The 23224-nt window shown below is 39.2% G+C and overlaps 1 protein-coding gene across 5 annotated transcripts in view; it reads left to right on the top strand.

Annotated features, from left to right (window-relative positions):
* LOC113661650 (cytoplasmic dynein 1 intermediate chain 1) overlaps nucleotides 1–23224 on the top strand; it is a 51012-nt gene that overhangs the window by 4624 nt on the left and 23164 nt on the right. For 3 of the 5 annotated variants that reach the window (XM_047808282.1, XM_047808283.1, XM_027176026.2), the window contains exons 5-11: nucleotides 73–160; nucleotides 573–578; nucleotides 5860–5919; nucleotides 6963–7078; nucleotides 19472–19564; nucleotides 20956–21118; nucleotides 21479–21578. In XM_047808282.1, the coding sequence (XP_047664238.1) occupies nucleotides 73–160; nucleotides 573–578; nucleotides 5860–5919; nucleotides 6963–7078; nucleotides 19472–19564; nucleotides 20956–21118; nucleotides 21479–21578 (626 nt within the window). The remainder of the gene's footprint in view (nucleotides 1–72; nucleotides 161–572; nucleotides 579–5859; nucleotides 5920–6962; nucleotides 7079–19471; nucleotides 19565–20955; nucleotides 21119–21478; nucleotides 21579–23224) is intronic. The other 2 variants (XM_047808284.1, XM_047808285.1) reach the window with 2 other exon arrangements.

The raw sequence follows: 23224 nt of genomic DNA, 5'->3' as shown, positions 1-23224 counted from the left end.
CAACAAACGATGATGTCTTATGATATATATGCCGTTAAAAGTTAATTAACCTTTATATTATATGTGTTTTAGTCCCAGCACAAATGTCTCCGTCAAAATCGATGAGCACTCCGAGTGAGACAGGAAGTCAGGACTCTGTGGAAGGGACAACTGTTGGAAGGTACGTCTCTCCCTTACGTCTTTATCAACTTAAATATCCATATCACAGATTAACTCTTTTATCTTAAACCTCTTCATCTGCACAACCATCATTATTTGCCTGTTTGCTAATATTTTGTTCTTATCTTTTTCATATTACAACACCACAGTACAGAATAGTGTTTATTTTACTCAGCACTGATTTGTGGGATTGAGATTCAGGTATCAGCCTGTATATCAAACAGAGACACGTAAACTTGTCAGCTATCATGTTGAATTGTCTTTACTACCAATTCAATCAGAGCACCGTAACCTAAATGAAGGAAGCTTACTGAAAGATTTGCACTTCAGAAAGAAGGATAAATTATTATTCAAGCTCGCATCTTTTTTAACCGATTCCTCTGTTTCTCTGTCTTTTTGAATGGCATCAACAGATATAGGTAAGAACCAGTGTATGTGAGTTTAAATGTGTGTCCTGTAGTTCCTAGTTTTGTTGCTGTCATTTGTAATTGTCTATTTTTTAAATGACATTTTCGGTAGTCACAGAAATGTACTCTTTTTTTAAATATATATATTTACTTTAATGAACTTTTGCAAGAAAACAAGTTATTTATTATTCAGCAGTTCACAAAGAGAGTATTTTAATTTCTTTGAATATTTAAAGCATAGGCAGATTAACTTGAAAACAGAACTATGTCGGGAAAATTTTAGGAAGGTGATTATAGAGTTTATAGAAACGTATACAGACGGAAAAATGTTGGACAGGATGCAGAGACATTATCTTTAAATCTACTTATGATAATTGTATATATTTTGATATAGATTGCCCTCCAGTTTAGGATCTTCAAGCCAGTGACATAAAATATATCATTTCCAAGCGTCACTACTGTATGACCCTCTAAACACACATCTATTTTTTTTTCTCAGAGCAAAACCTGGAGATTCAGGCTCAACTTAGCATAATCATACACCTATATGTATATATAAATTACTACAATTAAAATCTGAATTTTTATGATTTATTTTGAAAGTGTTCTGCACAGGGCAACAGTCTCAGACCTTGACTTCAGAAATTCCTTTTGTATAATTAGATCGGAGCTTTTGTTTTGTGCAGATGTTGTAAGCTGTATTTATTTTTATCACGTCTGCATTATCGAGTCAGTATTGAAACATTTCATAGTTCCGAACATTACTTTTCCAACAAAAAACACAATGTTGCAGAAAAACATTTGTACAGTATATCAATGAAGAAAGACAGATATTTTTTCTAACACCACTTTTCAGGTAGATACGGGGAAAAAATTTGGATTTGCTAGTGAGTTTGTATGTATGTTAAATGTTCATTCGTTCATTTGAATGTATGGTTTAATGATGCACTGCTACTCGACCTGTATAAAGTGGATTAGAGCAGTCAGTCCATCAACAGGCATGTTTTTGGAGGTAAGAGTAACTGGAAGAATTTAGAGGAACCCCACATTCAGTACACACAAATAGTCTGAAGCTTTTAGATGGCTTCATATTCTGCATATGGTTACTTAAAAATGGAATTGAAAACTTTACATAGCAATCTGAATCACTTTAGTTTCATTCCACTTGGTATACAATTTCAAAATAAAGAAAACACATTAACTTCAAATCTAAACCGGATCAGTCGAATAGGATTAAATATCGTCCTGTATAATGACACATGAGGCAGAAAGTCACTTGTTTCATCCAGGATATCTGGAGTTTCCTTTGGTTAAGTGAATGAGTGTTGATAAATGAGCAGAGAGGATCCATAAGAATTCGTAAGAAAAAGAAGAAGTAAGAGTCATTAGAAAATCTCCTCTGTAACAGTGTGATGTTGAAGGACGTTTTAGAGTTCGATTTGGTTTTCTCAGTTCACTGAAGTGTCTCCTGTAGTTGTGTGGTAAAGTGAGGACTCGAGGGTGAACTGCTTGAACTGTATTCAGCAGACAGGCCTGTAATTAAGCCTGCGTGACACATGATGGCTGTGCTCAGCTCTGTCACTGCTCTCTGTAGGGATCCGGGTTGTGCTCAGCATCGCTACGCTGCTCTGGTGGATGGGGAGCTTAAACCCATCTTTAGAGTATTTCGTACTTCTCTAGAGACCGAAACATTGCAATCCGTGCCATTATAAGCAATGAAGTGGTATGTTGAGTTGAAGCACTAGGCTTTTGTTTAAAACCAAATCAAGACAAGATCATAAACAGGAGAAGGCTGGGGTCAATCGATCGGGTGATCAGAACAATGCAGGGCAATCAAACTGACAAACATGGACCAAAGATAGAGGCAAAACTGGTAAAGTGATTTATACAATGTTCTGAAATACACAGGAGTGAAGCAAAACCTCACTGAATGAGCTGGCTGTATGGAGAGATTTTGTATAGTTAGAATAAAACAGGTGAAAGCCAGTAATCAGGTGACAGAGAAGCAAACGTGTCTTCTAGATTGGCGCTGAACTTGAATCAGTACTATTGTGAGAGATAATAATTATTTCACTAGGGGTCATATGTACGATTATACAATTTTGACTCTCACATATAAGAATTTCTCATTCTCATTCTCTCTTAGGTCAGGTGGTGTTAAAATACGTATTAATATATAAAACACCAGTCCAAAGATGAGAATAAAGTGATTTAGTGTAAGGATGTGTTTTTGTCATCAAAATTGCTCACAGTATCAGAGAGAAAATATAGAGCAGCTTTGTGTGTTTCCCCAAGGTGACATATGCCTGATGCCTGCTGTAGACTGCCTCAAGCCTTGACTTCAGTGATTCCTCTTGCATGGATAGACTGGAGCCATTTAAAATAACGTGAATGACAATCCAGTGTCATCCCATAGTGCGTGTGTTTGACACTTCCTTTTGACTGGGTGTGTTGGAGTGAAGGAATAATCAGTGTGCTCATGACTTGTGCTGAAGGTTACTCCAAAGTTTCGAAGGTCAGCACTCCCCTTTCACAACTTGTTCCTGTACAGGCTTTGACTAATACTGCTCTCATGGACACACAAGAAGATGCTGCTTAATCATAGCCAGAGTAACCGAAATGGAAACAAGATGCATTATTTAGCCTTTGGTTATAACAGAAATGCATTTTGTCAGTTGAGTTTTATTTGCGTAGTGCTTTAACAAATAGACAAAGCAGCTTTACAGAAATCTGGGTTTAGATTTAGAAGTCTAATGAGCAAGCCAGAGGCGACAGTGGTAAGGAAAAACTGAGACAAGAAACCTTAAGAGGAAACAGACTGAAAAGGGAACCAATCATCCTCTGGCAGCCAGCACGCTAGACGTGTGGCAGGATCTGGTGCAGAATAGCAAATGCTAAATCTAGGTATCCTTCAGAATCCAGACTGGTGTTTTCTGCCTTCTGAAATTGTACCTTTAACTAAAATTCTCCTCTGTGTTCGTGAAAGCTGCTTGTAGCTACAAAATCAGCTACTCTAGTATCCAGCGTCCTAGATAGCATAGTATCTTTCTGACTAGTGGAAAAAATAGAATAAATTGAAGTGTTTGCTGATGATGTGAAATCTTTAAAAGACTTACTAAACATACAAAAGGTGAGAAAGAGTTTTGATAACATGCTGTCAACATATTTCTTCTAGTCAAATCCAATTGTTTCAAACCTGTTGCATTTCTAGCTGTGCAAAAGCTTAAAAAGCTACAAGCATGTGTATGTGTGTGTGTGTATATATATATATATATATATATATATATATATATATATATATATATATATATATATATATATATATATATATATAATCATTTTGTATTTTTCCCCATTTTACTTAATTTTTTTAAATAATTAATCACATTGTCATACCACACCAGAGTCCTGTCCAGATGCCTGTCTATGTACAGTATAACAACAGTCTGTTTATCTTTCCTTTCACATTGCAGTCCTTTTCCATGTACTATCTCTGCTGTCTCTCATTCATGTGTGTAAACTGCACTGTGTAGAAACACCTCTCTACACACTGATGGGGATTTTTTATGTAATTCCCCTGTTCTGTGATTTGACTAATTCTGTTTTGGAGTACATTTTCTGTCAGAAATCTCAAATCCATAGTCAATTTTATCCTGACCGTTTACAATGCTGTGATCAGGTTAGACCCAGTGAGGCTGTTGGGGCATTAAAATACCAACTGAAATTTCTATGTATTTATTTATTTATTTGTTTGTTTGTTTGTTTGTTTATCTATCTATCTATCTATCTATCTATCTATCTATCTATCTATCTATCTATCTATCTATCTATCTATCTATCTATCTATCTATCTATCTATCTATCTATCTATCTATCTATCTATCTATTTATTTTTGTTTGTTTGTTTGTTTATGCCTTTTTCTGCCCAAAATATTGACAGTTTTATGTCTGAAATTTTCTTTAAAAAAAAGAACTTTTTAACGAACAAGCAAGTTTCAAATATTAGATTTGCATTAAAATGATAAATATAGCTGCAAGCAGCGATGGCGGGCCCTCGCATGTTTTTTATCGCTATACGGTGCCTCCCAAAAAACAATGCACGGTGGGCAAGTGCATGAAGTGGGTAAATATCAGTGGACTGTGGGTAAATGAAACCCCACATTTTAGACAAACGGGGGCGCTAGTGAGCCACTTAAGAGACACACATTTGTCTGACCTTTTTGTCCACACTTAACGGCTGACAAATGTGATGTATGTGTCAAATTTCAAGTTAATCTAAGCAACAGTGTTGGAGATATCAAAAATCCGTTCGCAATTTCGCATTAGATTCAATCGCATGAATCCTTTGGTAAGAGTATTTAAATGTTCATTGCATACAAGTTCACCACATTTGATGTCAATCGCATGAATTCCCTAGGAGGACTATTTAAAAGTTCACCGCATGCACTTATAAAAAAATCCAAAATGGCCGACTTCCTGTTGGGCGGAGCTCATAGTTTAGAGCGCGAAAATTGTTCGGGTCGATGAGACCTATATGCGTACCAACTCTCGTACATGTGCGTACATAATTGCCCAAACACAAATGTTTGTTTTTGCATTACAGGGGGCGCTACAGAGCCCCCCTACCACGTCCGTATTCCAGCCTTTGCCCGAGCCTAGTGTCGCACGACTCTGACGTGTGTGCCAAATTTCAAGAGTTTTCGAGCATGGTAAGGGACCCCAATTGGCCAATGTGTGCTTAAAAAAAAAAAAAAAAAAAAATGACTAAACCCGAGCAAAAACAATAGGGCTTCACACCATTCGGTGCTCGGGCCCTAATTAGATGGTGATTAAATGCACTGCCTGCTCTGTGTTTTAGTCACAGACACATTCATACAGTTTGAGCAGCAGCAGTAGTGTTACTGTAAAATATTAGCCATGTAGGACCATTATACACTTCCCATGACCGACATTGGACAAGTGCTATTTGTAAAATTGCTACATTTAAAAAGTACAGTGTCCCATGTCTTACTGTTTACACATGTGACTGTACAGTAATTTTATTCAGGATTAGCAGTTCACAGTTGCAGATTAACAAAGTTGACTATGGATTTGATGTTTAAAATAATACATTCTTGTGGATTTACTTTAGATTACCCTTCACAGGAGAATAGCTCCATATTCCACAGTGTTCTGGACTTGCATGTGGTGTGACAGTGTGCTTAGTGTGACAGTGTGTATTAGTAGTGAGGCTAATCATGCATGTTCTCTCCTTCTTTGGTCCCTGTGTGGCGCCCCCTGCTGCTCGCTCCAGGACCCTGCAGTGGGACACTGACCCCTCTGTTCTCCAGCTGCAGGCTGATTCTGAGCTCGGGTATTTCCTTCCTCCTCTTTCTTTTTGCCGTTCCTGTTCCTTAATTATTTTTTCCCTCTTATTCTCCCTTTCACTCTCTTTGTGTCTCTTTTAATGCTCAATACAGTGACTCTCAATCTTTTCCTGTCTGGCCTTTTATTTACCTTCCTTTGTCTGTCCCTTACTTGGCCCTCCCACTCTCCTTCTTTTTAAGTTTGTTGGGTTTAAATGCTTTCAGCTGGTTACTCTCCAGCTGTTTGCCAGGGGCTGTGTATGACATTGATTGATTCACCCTCACCAGTACAGGTGCACACAGCTTTTTCTTTGTGTTTATAAATTACTTGTGTTAAATCTCCAAGCTCAAATGCTGTTTTATTAATATAGACATTTAATTTATGTCTTTATATTTAGCAGGGATGCATCAATATCATTTAATGAGTACATCAGCATGGCATGCGTAGTGGCTATGAAAAGCACATGCTCTTAATTCTGTTATTTGTACTTGCCCAGTGTTGTGTTTAGACATCGATCTCACCAGCATTGTTTACTGACACGTGCCGTTAGCAATTAGAGGTTCAAGTTGAGTTTAAGATGCTATGGATTTGGCATGAAGTTTACAGAGACTGGAGAGCAATGTGTAGACGGTCTCTGTTCCATGCGCTCATTTTTATTGTGCATGCTTCACCCCCTTTATAACTGATGCAGTTTAGTAAGTGCTTCTTATGATATTTTACAGCATTGCAGTTCAATCTGTGAAATTTCCTTTGATTTCTATCATTAAACATGAAATATGTCCAGATCACTGTAATTTCATGTCGTCTATTCATTAGGCTACAATGTACACCATATAATAAAAAATAATATCACATCACAAAAAGTATCAGCTGTTAGTGTCAGTTTTTTTTTAAATGAATGATACGATCACAGTGTCGGATGGACATAGACACCAATATCAGTGGTGATGCATCCCTAATATTTAGTTTTCAGTAAACATAAGATATATATTTAACAGCAAATATGTTTTATGTGTGTGGGTGTGTTTTTGTGTCTATATGTATTCCCAGGCGCAGGCTGCACAGATTGGGGGCGTCCAAAATAATCCAGGTGGATTTTTTACCCAAGGAGGTGGTTTCCTACTCAAAAGAGACACAGACTCCTGTAGCAGCACATCAGTCAGAAGGTACTCACTGAAATTTTGCAAATCTGCTGGTTGCAACATGCACCACTATTATTATTGTTCATAGCAGTCCACCAGTCTGAATTATTAGCGGGTTTATTTTGACATCAGCTGCTATTATGGTCAGAAAAATTCACTATAGACTGTTTCACCCTGCCACTTGTTTTTAAGCTACTGTATATCAGTAACCATTTGATTCCTTTGGGTACACATGAAACATATTTTTATGTTAAAAAAATCTTGTGTGGCCCTTTAAAAAAAAAAAAAGAAATAAAGAAAGAAAAAGAAAAGTGTCTGCCCAGGGAAGTGCTTTGATTTTCATAACTGTCAGATGCGCTGTCATTTCGGCTGTCTGGTTTCATCGGGGAGCTCGAACCTGGGTGGATTAAGATTCATTTGACCAGCAGTGGCCTCCATTTCCTGAGAGAAAAGCCAGGGGAATGGCTCTTTGAAAAGAGATGCCTGCCCATCAGTGGCTCTGCCTGGAATACCGAACAGTAAGGGCATTGAGACAGCCGTTAAGTGGATGCAGACTGGGGTAATTTAAGATGTCTTCTATCATCAGAACATCACCTGAAATTGTGCCTGCCTCTCAGGGGAGGGTCGCTGGTTTACTTCCACATCTTGCAGAGATCATCTTGTGTACTGTATATCAGTTAAGGTGCTCAGGAATTTCAAGGCTGTTGTATTATACGTATATAAGCACTCAATATAGTGTGCAGCATATATATGAACTGTCTTATCAAATCCCCCCCCCCCCCCCTTTTTTTTTTGCTTAATTCCAGATTATGGACTTTGAATCTTATTAGTGTCGACGTGGTTCCTACTTTCTTCATTTAAACACGTAATACAGAAGCTAGGATTTGGCCATTCATTTCAAGTACTCTACTCTAATATACTCCTACTTTGTTCTTAACATACTCTTCAGTTATACATCTGAAGCCAACCATATTTCAAGCATTATATTTCAATTATATTTTCAAATTTACGATCCTGTTATAACGAGGCACACGTACGACTCAACTAATTTGATTGCATCCCCCAGACTCGGGAGCCAGGCTGGGTATAAAACACAGATGGTTTAAGAAAAAATAAAAAGGGCTTAAACATCTCCATATGGATGGTACCCCTTAACAAGCTTTGGGTGATTTTTTTTTTTTGCATTCCATTGTTGGTAGATATAATGCAAAGGCATGTAGGTTTACACACACTCACACTTTGCTGTCCCATTCCTACTATACTGTAATGTGTTAATCAGTAAGCAAAGCACGCTAAACAGAAGTTTTGCCAAAACTAGTGCTGTCTTTCTCTCCTTCCCATTTAGACTAATCTCTTTCCTTTTCTCCCATCATGCATCCATTTTGCACTGGTTTCCCCACCATCTTCTCATGGCTTCTTGATCCTTGTGTTGGCAACAGCTGCTTGCCATGTGATTGGAGACTTCCTGTCATTATAATTGATGTGTTTTTATTCTTTCCACTTCCTTTAAGCCTGATCAGAATTAAAATTGCTGGTGGAATTTCCTGTCAAGGCGAGCCATTTATTCAGCAAGTGCAACTACTGACAAGCCTTTGATTGGCCACTGCCATTACCGATGCTCACGATCAGCGCAGTTTGTTTGTTTTTATCTCCTCCAAAGCTGTATCTGCTTTGGTCTGGATGCAGTATCGGCCGTGGAGTAGAGTCTGCCACCTGGCGAGAGCTACATGACTGTCAGCAGGTGACCCTGTCTCTGAAAAAAGGAGAGGAAAGAGAGAATGGAGAGAGAGAGAGAGAAAGAGGGAGAGAGAGGTTGATGTATTATTTCGCCACCTGCTTGCACTCTGTTTGTTCAGGCCACTCGGAACGGTTCTTTCACTCGTTTTTGAAAATAAGCAGATCCTGCGTGTGTCCGTCTGCAGCAGCTCCTCGTTTTCCGGCAAATTCCACTGAAAGCCAGGTGCTAAAATACCCTGGGTTGTTGAAGGCTCCCACATTTATTAATTACAACAATACCTACAGTGACAGTTGTGCAAAGCAGAGTTCATGTTCAGCTTACCAAGCTAATCTGTACATATTTGTTGTCTTCCCATGGGCCGTGTTGGGGATTAGCCAAGATATATGTTGTTGAAATGAGGATTTCTACATAGCTTTTGGTTCACAGCAAACACACTGTAACTCATGGGAGATGCTTCATATTCTTGGAGATCTAAAGTTGCATTTTTACTCTGAATAGATTCTGTGGTTAAGTTGTAAAGGCCCGATGTCCAGAATTCCCACACAGTTTTGTTAGTTACAGACCACATCACAGCTCAACATACCATAGCTCAAACGTGCCAAATTGTTAGCACGTGTAAGCGTTACTTGATTGGTTAGGAATTTGGTAGGGTATGTTTTGATGGACACTTGTTGTTATTTCTCATTGATGTTGTTAATTTTCATCAAATAATGTACCGGTATTGACAGAGTTTAGCGGTGAATCCTAGTTTGCTTGGACGAGGATTGAGAAGTTCAGGCCATGTCTTGGTGTATCAGTCCAGTTTATTACTGATGGCGTCCTAGTTGTTCAGTTGTCTGCCCCAGAATGACAGTTGTTCATTTATCAGATTTTAAATGACTCTCACCCTGTTTTAATACTCTGTCCATGTCAATAAGGATGCATCTAACTACGAAATTTTCAACTGGGTGCAAAAAAATTGGATTACATCATTATCGATATACCTGCATTATATTAAGAAAACGTACATGTTGATGTCACATTATGCTATCTGATAAATCACTCTATAATCAGTCTCAAATTATGCATATGTAACAGACCAGGTTCAAGCCATTGTGGAAAACTGAACAAAAAACAAATGTTTAGAAAATGACACTGACCTTAAACTGCACTTTATAATGAGAATGTTGTCAATTATAATGAGAATGTTGTCAAATACTTTTTCCTCTAATAAAAAACACATACCTAACCTACACAGGTAAATTCACCTGTAGAAAAACCAACCAAATGTCTATTAAAGTCCAACATTTAGTCAAATCAAGATATAAAAACATGTTAAAATATTAACTAGACCTCTAAATAATTACAATGCCATAAAACTGCTTTGTAAAGTGTCCTATTTGAACTTTTGACTTGAGCTAAAGCTGTTGCATCACTCTTTGTTAGCATATGCCTCTATTGATCTAATGCAATAATGTTTTATTTCTCCTCCATGGTTACTGTGATGAATACAAGTAGTATGAGCTTTGACTAGACCCTGTTGGTTGGTTGCACAGAGATAAATCTCTGTAGTATGCATTGTCTGCAATCACTGGCTATATAAACATGGCTTCAACACTTACTGGAATATGATTATTATGAAGATCAGGATTATCAGCTAATCCAGTAGCATCTGTTTTGTCCTCTGCTGAATTTGTGTAATGTTGCAAACTGTCTCACATTAAAGAAAATCAGTGTGTAAATGAAATGGGTCTCACAGTGAATCAGCAACACGAATAAAGGTTGCATTTCTTTTGGAACGGCTAATAAATATTTATTTTAAGAAAAAGCTGCGGTTTGCTTTAAGAATTTCCACATGGGGTTTCTCAAGTCATGTTATTCAGAGTTAAATGACCATATCGCCAAAGCAAGGTCCAGTCTAGTGGACCTTAGCATTGTGGGCAAACCAGAATGCTGACAAGGCATTACCAGACTCTCTGTCTGATTTCCATCAGATATCAGAGATAGGTATCAGTTATTCTGCTGTAAAAATGTCTCAGAAAAGAAACTCTTTCAGCTTAGCAAGGATGTGTCGAGGCTCACTAAATCTGGCAGTGGGTCACGGCGGAAAGTGGGCCGCTCCAGCTAGCTCTGGGTTTCCGAAATGAGTCCGAGAAAACCCCTCAATGAGCCGTGCTGGAAACATGGCCGAGGAGCTGCTGTTCTGCGTGCAGGGGAATGACTGTTGTGATATCGGAGCTGTAATTGCTGTTAGTGAACCGCAAACGACTCTTGGTCATAGTCTTACAGTTTTTGCATTTCCCCACCCTGGAATTCAGCACAAATAAGGCTAAGGGTTCACACGGTCATGGAAGCCATTTCTTTCTTTTTTAATCTGTGTGTGTGCGTGTGTGCGCGCGCGTGTGTGTGTGTGTGTGTGTGTGTGTGTGTGTGTGTTGTAGGGCATATTTCTGGATCATTAGTTGTAAGGCCTCCATTGGGACTATGTATAATTCACAGACAATTTTTTTTTAGCATTTTTCCCTCGTACTTCTGTTTTAACTGGTGGTGGGCCTTAATGTTTCTTAATGACCAGCAAACTGAGTTTGAACTAGTTAGTCTGTAAAGCATTATGGACTGTTGACCGAGGGCACGTCATGCCTCATAATGAAGTAGTTAAGAAATAAAATAGCAAACTATCAAATGCAACTGGCCACAAGTTGTATTATTTATTTATTTTTTTGTTAGAAAAGCAAAAAAATATATAAATGGTTAATGATGAGATTGAAGCTGTTTTTTAACCTCCATAAGCATGTAATGTCTGGAGATCAAAGTCAGTAGTCATTAACTCCAGAAAAAGCATCTACAAATGCAAGACCACTTTTTTCACTTTTTGTTTCAGCTCCAACTTTGCTGACTCCAGGTGTTACAGGATGATCTTGCGCTTGCTCTTCTGTGTGGCTGTCATGTAGGTTCTCTGTGGCCAGCAGCAGAATATTGACCCTGGCTCTTGGTTTTCTGGGAGCGCAGCTGAGCCATGCACCCGGGTCACATATGGAAGTGTTTGGTGCTGCCGTGTTGTTTCAGCTCTCTCATGCGAGAGAAAAGCTTTGGGTGTCAGCGTTCACAAAACTAAAGGTTAGCGCCAAAACCCCCCCTCTCATGCCCACAGCCAGTCTCTCCTCCCAAAGCTCTGGCTGAGGGTGCAGGACGAGTCACATTGAATTTAGATGCTGCTACATTTACACTCTTTTTGATCCATATTGTCAGAATTAATAGGTGACATCAGAGCCTGCAGTTAGCTCTATACTCCACAGTGTATCCAGTTTGAGTGTGAATTTCATTCACCGCTCCGGTTTCATTGCAAAAAAGAAGCCCCAAATGGTTTGGATTGAAACCGGATGCCAGTCAAATCCAAGAGAAAAAAAATTATATCAGGCAGAATGATGTGTTTCACAGTCAGTGAAGCATGCCAAGTGGGACCCAGATGCAATTTTTCTCTCATACCACCAAATATAATAAGATACATGAAACTGTTCTCTGAAAAAGGGGCTGCTGTTCACGAGCAACTGTAATAATTTTTGCCATCTGATGTGTGTTGGAAATTGAACGGAATCTGTTTTCATTCCTGAGAATTGTTGCCCTTTTTCCATGTTCTGAATTGAACTTTCAAGTTTCCACAGTCTTGTGGAGTCTCCCAAGGTTTGATGTCGAGTTTAAGGCAGGCAAAAAGCAGGCCGCTGCTCTTCTTTGAGTTAACGGCACTTGTAATGTATTCCCGTGAAGCAATATAAGATCTCCAAGCAGTCTGATTTTAATGCACGAGTCAAATATTTCAAGCATTTCTCTGAAAACTTCTTGTCCTTCAACAGAAGGAAAATTGTTCTGGATAGAGTAACACCAGATCCAGACTGACCTTACACATGGAATGCAGAAATCTGTAAAATATACACTTCCACACATGACCATCAGAGAGCACTCTTAGCACATGAGACTTTCACTTTAGGTTCCTAAGCCAGGATTAAGAACTGTGAGTGAATAATGTACCAAAGTGATTTCTTTGCATTTTATTCATACATTTTGAAATCTAAATACTTTGTCACCCCTGACCTGTATGAAGCGTAAGACCTTAAGAGTTGATAAATGAAAACGAACAGTGTTTATTTTCACACTGGACCAGGCACGGATCATATATGTGATAAATTTCTCTTCTTTTTAGTCATAATCAACACACACGTCCTGCCAGACACATTTTGTATGCCATACTGTTTGATATATCATCACTTCATCCATTTACCAAAACCCTTAACGAAACCGTCCTTTCTTATGTGACCTGGTGAAAAGTGAGTTTAGCTTATTGCCCTGCTTGAGTGGCTCATTTTGACAGGCCAGTGTTTGGAAAGTTTGAAGTCATGAGGTTTAATCATGCTCTGCGGCCGGCCTGTGCATGGCGTGGCATGATGGCTCTCTTAAAGATGTGGTTCTGGGAGCACGCCAGCTTCACTGGCACCACGGTTGCAGGCCGCAGAATCGATGCAGCTTAAAGCTTTGGTAGTTCAAAGTAAAAAAGTCTCGCAATAGGAGAAGCTTAGTGTGGAGCTCAGTGTTTGTGTTTACTGTCATGGTGATGTATTTAGCACATTCATTTTTTTAAAAGAAATTCCTTTCTCATTCTTTATTTGTCTCTGATTTATTTAAAAAAAAAAAATCTCCCTGATCCTTAAATAAATGGTTTGGGTTGGTTGAGGTTATTTTTAAAATCCAAACTATCGCTCTAAACCCAGACAGTTTCAGTAGTTTTTGTTTTATATTTGATTTTGTGGTTTTAGTTTCAGAAGTAACTGTACTGAGAGGTTTAGATAGGGTCATTATAATTAGGATATATGGTAGACTTAAAGTTAAAATTGTGTCATAATTAACTGCAAAAGAAAGGTCGGTAAAAGATTTTTTTTAATTGTATTTTATTTCTGTATTTTTTTAAGCCCCCATCAGTGATGAGATTTCTTTTGAGTCAGCAATACAAAGAAATATTGTAAGTTTAATAGCGGTGGAATTTGCTAGACAACCCTAAACGCAACGCTGTAGTTATTTAAGCTGACGGTGGGCGTTTTGAAAAAATAACATCACATTACTTGACATTTCTACGATACAAATATGACAATTTTTGATTTGCTACTGAAGGATCAGCGATGCATTTAAACAACCATGAAAATGTCATTATACTTGTTATATATTGTGTCCACAAAGCCACTTCTTTAAAAAAAAAATTGGACTGAACCTTAAATAATTACAGTATTTCTTTTTCTCTGTTTCACCATAGTTTCTCATTATTATTCAACAAATAACTGTACTGTACAAAATGTCATAATGTCATGCCAGTTTGCCATAAAGACTACTAGATATTCTTTAGAAATAAAATTCTTTTTTGTATTCAACCAAATATGTCAAAATATATATTAGTAAATAATGTTTTTTTTTTCCTTCAAATTAAGAGTCAAAGATTTCATATTGCTTACCCTTGCAATTGTTCACAAATATTGAAAGAATGAAACCTTTCATGTGCTGATTGTAATTCATATAATGTTAAACTTGCTTATTCGGATCATTTCTTTTGCCCCCACCCCCAAAATCAGACAAGGCCTGAAAAATCCCTCAATCTGGAGCATTTCCTGCAAGCGTTAGTGGAGTTGTTATCTGTGTTCAAAGTGACTCGTTTGTTTATCTCTGTTGCTCTGAATATTTCCAGACCCCAGAGCACTGAGTCGGAGGGAGAGGCAGATTTGTGCCAGCAGATAAAGGTTTGATAGCGCTGCTATAAACGGCAGAGCGAGTTTGATCTGAGACGTTTGTCATGATGACAAATGAAAATGAGGATACAGAATGGCACCGAGAGGCCGAGCCCAAAATCTGCGCTTTCCAGTAAACAGTTTAGTTTTCCACGAAGCTGAACTTCTACCGTAGTTTTCAAAAGAGCACATATGAACGAGAATGATTTATGATAACTGTCCATGGACGTATAGAGTACTTAAAAAAAAAATCAGCTTTTTGTCATTGTTTTTTTTTTAATCTTTGTTAATTATTTTGAATCTTTAATTGGTTGAAGATACAACATAAGACTGTAAAATATAATCACTGCATGAAACTACATGATCCTGTGTTTTTTCAAGTCATAAAACAGTTTAGAACTCAATTAATTGGTTAATTAAATTTCTTAATTATTATGTATAATAATATAAATTAAATAATATACATTATTATCTTAATAATGTATTGTGCACTTTCAATCTGTAAAACCGTATAGCAACGTAAACTAAATTTTAATATGCACTTTTACTGTACATTATGCAGCGTTGCAGCATGTCAGCCTCAGCAGTTTGGTAGAAATTATATTTCCCTTCCTCACAATTTATGTACACCTCATGTACGAATACTGTGAAAGGCGAATAATCATATTTACACCATATCATTAGATACATTTTGAGGTTATGCCTAAGTGTCCTTTTAAAGTAAACTGATTTATAGCTATTATAGATTATTCATAAGCCACAGTACACATAATAGGGAGAGTAGATTTGAATGTAGGAGTTATAGGAATGACAAATGTCTAGAAACAGCACTGTTTAAAGTTGAAGGGTTTAAGAGAGCAGAATTTTATGTTTTACATATTTTATGTTTTAAGTTAGAAGGTTGTCTGAAGTAACCACTAGTCCCAGTATGATGGTGTAGATGGTGGCTATGAGTATGTGTGTGGAGATGAGAGGGGGCACTGGGCACGTTTAACCCACGAGTACACAGCTGCAGGAGGCCTGAGGGGGAAGAGTGGCTGGGAGTCAATTAAAGGCTTGCCTTCTTTCTCTGAGCTCAGCGTATCTATTCCTTACTCTATAGTTCGTGTTTGATGAGCACCCAGAGAGAGGAAGCATGCTTTCCCCCCACAGCTTGACTTCAGCAAGTCTGACAATCTCACATGGAGTCTTACTTGAAGTGTGAGGAGAAGAGAGGGATCTTTTGTTGTCTAGATGTGGATGAGTCATGGTACAGAAACTGCAGTACAGCCTGCTTAGTAGGAAGTGTTGAGGTATTGTTTAGAAACGAGAATAAATATAAACTCTGGACGCTGTCATTTGTCCATTTATGCTCGTCGTTATCATGCTTGGTCCGTATTGGTGAAACACGGCTCAAATATTGTTCTGAAAGCATTCAGAGACTGCAAATTTAATATATTATTGTGAAGTGGCTCATAAAGTGGTGCCAGTGCAGGTGATAATGAGCTTTTCTAGGAGTGTTTAGAAGCTTAATCTGTCTTTGTGACTTTGCTGTGCGGCAATACAGTGTTTATGTCATGCTTGGGGTGGCGTGCCAGTGCCACATTAGAGACTTCTTTCATGTCCACATAGCTGCCGCCTCCTCTTCTGCTCTCTGCTCTCTGCCTCTTTTGTGGTCTGCAGGCTGCTTGACACCCAACTTCTGAGGCACAAATTATGTCTGTGTGTCTGTATTGGCTCACTACGGAGAAGATATGCAGTATATGGTGGATAGCCAGAACCAGGGTCTTCCCCCTCTTTTGCCATCTTTCACACCCCCACATGGAAATACCCCTTGTGCTCTTTCAATTCCATTTTTCTCTGTATTGAGGAGAAGGCCTAGTGAGGAACACCAGCCACCCCCTTCTTGGCACTGCACATTAGAAGGAAAACTCCCTGCTTGTCAGATGAGGGGGAATTTTTTTGATTGTGTAATGAGCTCCATATCCCAAATAGGAGGCCTGGAGTTGCACAGCTTGGCCCAATAAAAGGCTGGATGAAAAGCTGGGTTGCATCCTCCTGCCGTTTAATGGATGGGATCCCATCCTGCGTGTGTATTTTTTTCACTAGCTGTGCCGCTTTGCACCCTACCTTTCGCCCTTTTTCAAAAGTGCTTCATGTCAACATCCATCTATCAGCAACAGGACAGGCACTGGCCCTTATGCTGGATGCTCTCCAATTCACACAGACTTTAATATTCAAGTTGAATATTTTCACCTCAGGCATGTTTCCCGTTTCACCTTTGCTTTAATGGGAAATTTGAAGGGCAATATTTTTGATATTTTAGTAACTGTTTAAAAAAGTTCCTTTACATCATTGCTGCAACTTTTAAAATTGCCAGCGTTATGATCTTTCATTCCTGTGGTGATTATATATGCTCACCTCTCTATAATGGCTCTGTATTTACACCTTGGTTGATTATATATAGACAAAGCCAGCGATCAGCCGGGTACTGTCAGACAAACTGATAGCCATCATCATGTCTGGCTGAATGATACATAGGCAAGCTGATCTACTGGTTTAAGATCTTCATCCTCTGAGAACACTGTGACCCAGTGTCGTTTTGAATTGACACTAGCAGCATGAGAAAGCTGAAGGAAGATTGAACAGCTATGAGATGCGGAGGATGTCATTACCCTGCCACGTAGGCCCAGAGTTTCATCAAACTGGCAGGCAGGGAGGATAGAGCTTAATACGCTGCCCCACAGAGCTGGCTGGTATTACACGGCAGGTGGAAGGGAAAGTATCTCGTGACTGAAGATTACATGCCCACTGGATAGACTTAGAGCGACTGTGTTAAAGCTGCCCCTTCTCATGTCTTGTATCTCAGAGTTTTCATTAATATCTGACACCCTGAGGTAAGTAGTTCAATATTGTTTCAAATGGTGGGATAGAGTTTTAAATCGAACTGTTACTGTGTTATGGTTTATATCACTTTTATATCGTCTCAGCCTTTTCTCATATTATGACCTTTACTCCTATGAATGTCACACAAGCATTCATTTTTGATGTTCTGCAGTTGCTGATTTTTACGACAGGGTCATAAAAATGCATGTCTGTAGCTTAGGGAGCAAACCACAAGGACTTATGGCATGTCTCTATCACGTTGTTTGTGAACCTATGGCCTCTCAGCTGCAATCATGAATCAAGCCTAGCTTATGTTGTCCCAGTCTCTGTGGTCAGTGATTGTTCTTAGCCTGACCACTTCATATTGTCCAGCCTCTCAGATTTCTCTTGTTTCCCCTGCCCTGTACCACGTTATCCTCCCCCAAATCCTGGTCAAATCAGGTCACGTTCAGCCCAGATTTCTTACTGTTCCACAGTGGTACCTCAGATTCTAGTCAAATATCCTCCCTGTTTTCATCTGTACATTATTTCTGTCTGGGCTTGAAGGAATATTCCGAAAGTCCTAGAATGGAGAGAGTGAGTCGTGCTGCTTATGCAAAGAGCATCACCTCTGAGCTCAGAAGAGTACAAGAGAAAAACAGATGGAGAAGGGATCCGGTGGAGGAGTGTGGTGTAGTGTGGTATGGTCTGGATTGCTTGGCTGGCTGCCCGTCTGGGACTGAGGACTTCTCGCTTCCCCGCTGGTCTCTGGCTCAGAGGTCTGGTCACATTCAGCAGCTAAACCGCATTTGTCTCAGGCCCAAATTGCACTCACATCACTGATCCGCATTCACCAGAAGGCTCTTGGGAAGAAACTCAGCACTGATATGGGCTTATTAAACCTCACAGTCAAGATTTCAGTTCATGAAAGCCGCCCTGGGAGAAGCCACAGGAGTTTTATGTTTCAGATTATTCACCACCATCTAGATTGCATCCCTGCTGTTAGGGTATCAGGGAATACTTAAGTCTGATAAAGATGAACACAGCAAAAATATTATTGAAGAAGATAAAACTATACATGTTTAAGCACAACGAGTATATTAGAATAGCAGACATTACCCAGTAGTGTTGGAGGACAAATTCTTGTAGTCCTGACACTCAGTTGTCAAGCAAGCCCTGAGGCACTGCGTTCTGTCTCAGCGGGTGTGAACACAAACATGCTGGTGTTGAGTGCGTGAGCCGTGCCATGTCTGGTGCGATGGGATCACTTCCTCCTCAGAACTGGGGGCCTACTGTCAGCATGACCCATGCTTGTTAACCTCTGCCACACAGGGTCAACAAGAAAACAATCCCACAGAGCCCTGTGTGTGTTAGAATGTGCCTGTGAGGGCACGCTCTTTTTCACAGGTGTCCAGTGGGTGTTAAGCATCTTGGAGCCCATTTGGCATGTGTGGCTGTGGGTCAAAGGGGTGGGGAGGGTTAGGAACACATGCCCAGCATGGTGGGTTGAGCAGAGGGTGGGGTACAGAGGCAGGTGCCTATGGGAGATGAGCACTATGCTGCTTCTTTGACTGGGGTGATTGGGTTAATCGTGGGGTGAGTCGTCATGGCCCCGAGGCACAGTGCAGCTGAGGGGGGGTCAGGAGAGAGCACAGAGGAGGCACGCCACTCAACAGTCTTGTTTCCGGTTGGAGATCTGTACTTCTCCTCCCAGCAGACATCTTGTTTTACTCACACACACATGTATGGCACACATGGTTATCAGAACTGATGACTTTTCTTTTATCTCACTATTTATCTTTGGCTCAAATTTGTGAAAATGCAGCTGTGCAAATCCTCATGAAATCCTTTACAAATAAGGCATGTTGGTCCAAAACAAGTTGAGACTGTGATTATAATTAGAGGTCATGATTTGTGTGCTGTTACATTAGTGAAGAGTCTGGCCTGTTCTGTTTGCAAGCTTGTACAGCAGATCTGTAAGCTATTAGTGTGAATGCAGCCAGGGCTTGGGGTTCAAGATGGGTCATTGAAGGGGGGGGGGGGGGGGGTGAGGTTTTGGCAGATGACAGATTTTTCTTTGTCTCTATACAGAGGATGAAGAGGAGGATGAAGATAATACAGAGCCCAAAGCAGGCCTGGAGTCAGACCAGAAGGAGGATGAGGAGAATAAGGATACAAAAGAAGGTAAAACAGGGTTGTATATGTATATGTGGGGGTACAAACTTTTGGTAAAAATGTTATTTCTTCATGGAAAGTTGAACTCACAATTCCTTTGTCACTCAAGTGATTCAAGTCATGAGAAGAGTTGCTAGGCAACCTGGAAATATTTGATATAGAGCAGCTAGGTAACGATGGAGTCTGTTTTACTAGCTAACCATTAAATCTGTTTGATTTAAAGGTAAAGGTAGCATTAGAGAGACTAAATTGTCAGAAATAGTCAATTCTTTCTTAAGCGGGTTGTTAAATTACCAAGAAAGAATTTTTATATTACTAAAATGACACTGCTAAACATATTTCCATAACATGAACACAGTCAGAAGACAGAAGTGGTGTGATGTCACACTTATGAATTCTACTTCTGAAGTGGTAAATAGCACAAGTACAGTATATCCCATCTTTATCAGTATATCTCATTTATATGGAATCTTCTTGTAAACAAAGTTAACATGTACTCAGTGAACATGAAGTTAGTTTTTATACTGAAGTAAGCATCCTTTATACACATAAGATTTTTGCATGACTGTTTTTCAGATACAAGTTTGTCATCCTATTTAAAAAAAAAAGAATTCATTCATACATGCTATTAGGATCAGAAACTCTTTAACTCCATTAAACAGTGTATTTTAAGGAGACATTTGGTGTTTCATCTACATCACACCAATTTTAGCAGAGTGTCTCACAAGTTAGGAATCTCTCAGTCACCAAACAGGCTCATTGGAGCATTGCGTGGTTATTCGCGTGTGACCCCCGCCGCCATATCAGATACCAATCTCTATGGCCAGGGGTCCCGCTTATCAGCTCACAGCATTGTGGGTCAAGCTCGATTCAAAATTAATGTCACTTGACCCCGGCAAGTGGACTTCAAAGGCTGCATAGAGTGCATTCTTTGTACGTGTGTATTGAGTAAATAAGTGTAGCAGGCTAAGGAGAGGCCTTGTCGGGGCTGTGCTGCGAGAGAGCGCATGGATGCTTTGACTCCACTGGGACTTTGATCAGGCCTTCGTCTTCCTTATGAGTCGTCAAAAAAGAGGGCCATGAGAATCAAGTGGACCGAGATCAAAGTGAAGGGCCTCTAATGGTCTGGGAGAAAATGGAGGAACCCAATAACATCAAAAAAAAAAAAAAAAATGGACGAAATAAGTGACCACATAGTCATTACAGAGTAATGGACTTGGGGATTTTGGGTGTGCGTTGATATATTTATTTCTTTATTCACTTATTTGTGTGTCCTTATTTACTTTCTTTGTAGTTTTCTATTTAGCACGATATCTTTGTAACTACTGTTATGGTGTCTGCAAATAAAATAATTATATATATATATTTAGTAAGTGTGTGTGTGTGTGTGTGTGCTTTAGGCCACCCGCGGGAGCTGACAGAGGAGGAGAAGCAGCAGGTCCTGCACTCTGAGGAGTTTGTGATCTTCTTTGACCGCAGTATTCGTGTGATGGAGCGAGCTCTTGCCGAAGATTCCAACATCTTTTTTGATTACAGTGGCCGAGACCTCGAGGATAAAGAAGGGTAAAGAAAGGCGTGAATGTGCATATGTGTGTTCACAAGCGTGCGTGTGTGTATCCGATGACTCATAAGTTTGGACCCTTGCACTGCTCTTCTGCATTCTTCAAAGTAATGCTCTCATTCATGCACAGCCTCTTGCTCACATTGGATCATTATTTCAAACATGAACTCTTAAAATGTTTCTGCAGATAGCACAGTAAATTGCACAGTGAGCTTCAGGAGTACGTCTGAGAGCAGGTTATTATGTGGTATAGAACTGTAGATTTTGAAATTAGTGGATTTTTCTAGTGGCATGTGTAGATCTTTACTATTCCAGTGAATTGGTTATGTGTCTATCATTCTCTCTATCTCTCTCTGTCTCAGGGACCTGCAGGGAGGGTCAATTCTGTCCTTTAATCGTCTGTTCTATGATGAGCACTGGTCTAAGCACCGGGTCATCACCTGTCTGGACTGGTCTCCTCAGGTAGACACCTCAGCCTCTGAACTCTCATACCCGTCAGCACCTCTTCATTTCATCCCACAGGGGCATCTTCCCTCTCACATCTGCACATCTACACACTCCTGCTTTCTTTTTATTTTGTGATTGCTCTTCTGTACCTTTTTTCTTACATCTACATGCCTTTAAGGAATACTCCAGCCTGTATCTGACCTCCACTCATTGCATCTGTACGGGCTATCTGATTACTAAAGACAATGTGTTTGACGTGTTTCTCTGTACAGACAAAAACCTATTACAGTCTAAGAGCAGTTACTTCATTTTGTTAAACACTGAACAATGAGGTCTCCAACTGGCAGGCTTTCAGCTGAGGACCTTGCGAAGTATTTTAGTGGAACTGAACACGAAAAAATACTGTGCATTCAGTGTATAAAACAAACCAAGCAAACTGCAAGACATGAACCAGCATGGCTTCTGTTGTGGTTTACTCAATAACATGCATTTATGTAAATTATTGAGCTGAAGGCTGCTCTTCAGACCAGAGACTAGTTCTGTGGCTGGAGATACTGTATTAGCTCAGAATGAGTAGCAGTTTCACAGATTTTCATCGATAAACAAAGTGAACACATCTCTCTCAACTGATGAGACTAATGTTTAAGATGAATGATCAGAACGATATGTGTTTATTCCCCGCTTAAAGGAACAAATTCCATGAGTCAAAAGTGGTAAAATGAAGCACCTTTGTGAAACAAAACATTACTCACGCACATCAGATTTACTTTCTGTCTTGAAGTCATATAGCTAAGAACTAATCACGAAACCTGACTACTGTTTGTAAATGTGTAAGAAGGAAATTTTATAAAAACTAGACCTTAACAAATTTTAGTTGACTAGCACTGGTTTGTGACATAAACAGTTACTTTATACATTTATCCATCTTTTCCACACTGGAGCGGGTCATTAAAAAGCTATTACAGTTGCTTATGCACTTCTGTGTGTACTTTAAGCTGACCATGCTAGTCACAATGAAGAAGTAGTTCCTTAACTAAAATTGTAAAGAGTTATAAATTGTAAAGAGCCTAATTGCTTAAACCCCTGGCTTATTCTATTCAGAAGAATAGCAGATTGTTTATGAGTAAGAGTAATTACACTGAAACTAATAAGGTATGAGAAGAGCAAAGAGTTTGATAAATAGACGTCTGAATGTGACGACAGGTTTCAGGTATTTAAGGGATATGGGAACTGTACAAATATCCTTAACTGAAGACGTTATAATGGTAACAAAAAAAACAAAAAAAAATTTTTTTTCAATTTGCTTAAATGTTTATTGATGTCTCAGCAAGTTCCCTTGTAAAGTTCCCTGGATTAAACAGGTTGTCTGTTCTTTCTCAATATATGAAAATGTGTCAACATGATTGTCTGTGGTAATTGCACATTTGTGTGACAGTCTGGGAAAAACGGTCTGTGGTGAAATTCTGGCAAACAGCCAGATGAAAAATTGGGTTTCATTCAAAATTGTTTTTTCTATCTGTGACATTTTGACACCCCAGCTTTAAGAAAGCATAAATAAATAAATTTCACCAAAACCCACATGGAAATGTTTTTATTTACTTTTTAATCATACCTACGCTTTCATCCTGCAAAGGTCATGTTGGTGAGGAGAATGCTCGAAC

The sequence above is a fragment of the Tachysurus fulvidraco genome, chromosome 24, assembly GCF_022655615.1.
Source record: "Tachysurus fulvidraco isolate hzauxx_2018 chromosome 24, HZAU_PFXX_2.0, whole genome shotgun sequence".
Lineage (NCBI taxonomy): Eukaryota > Metazoa > Chordata > Actinopteri > Siluriformes > Bagridae > Tachysurus > Tachysurus fulvidraco.
This window is presented reverse-complemented; position numbering and strand designations above follow the sequence as displayed.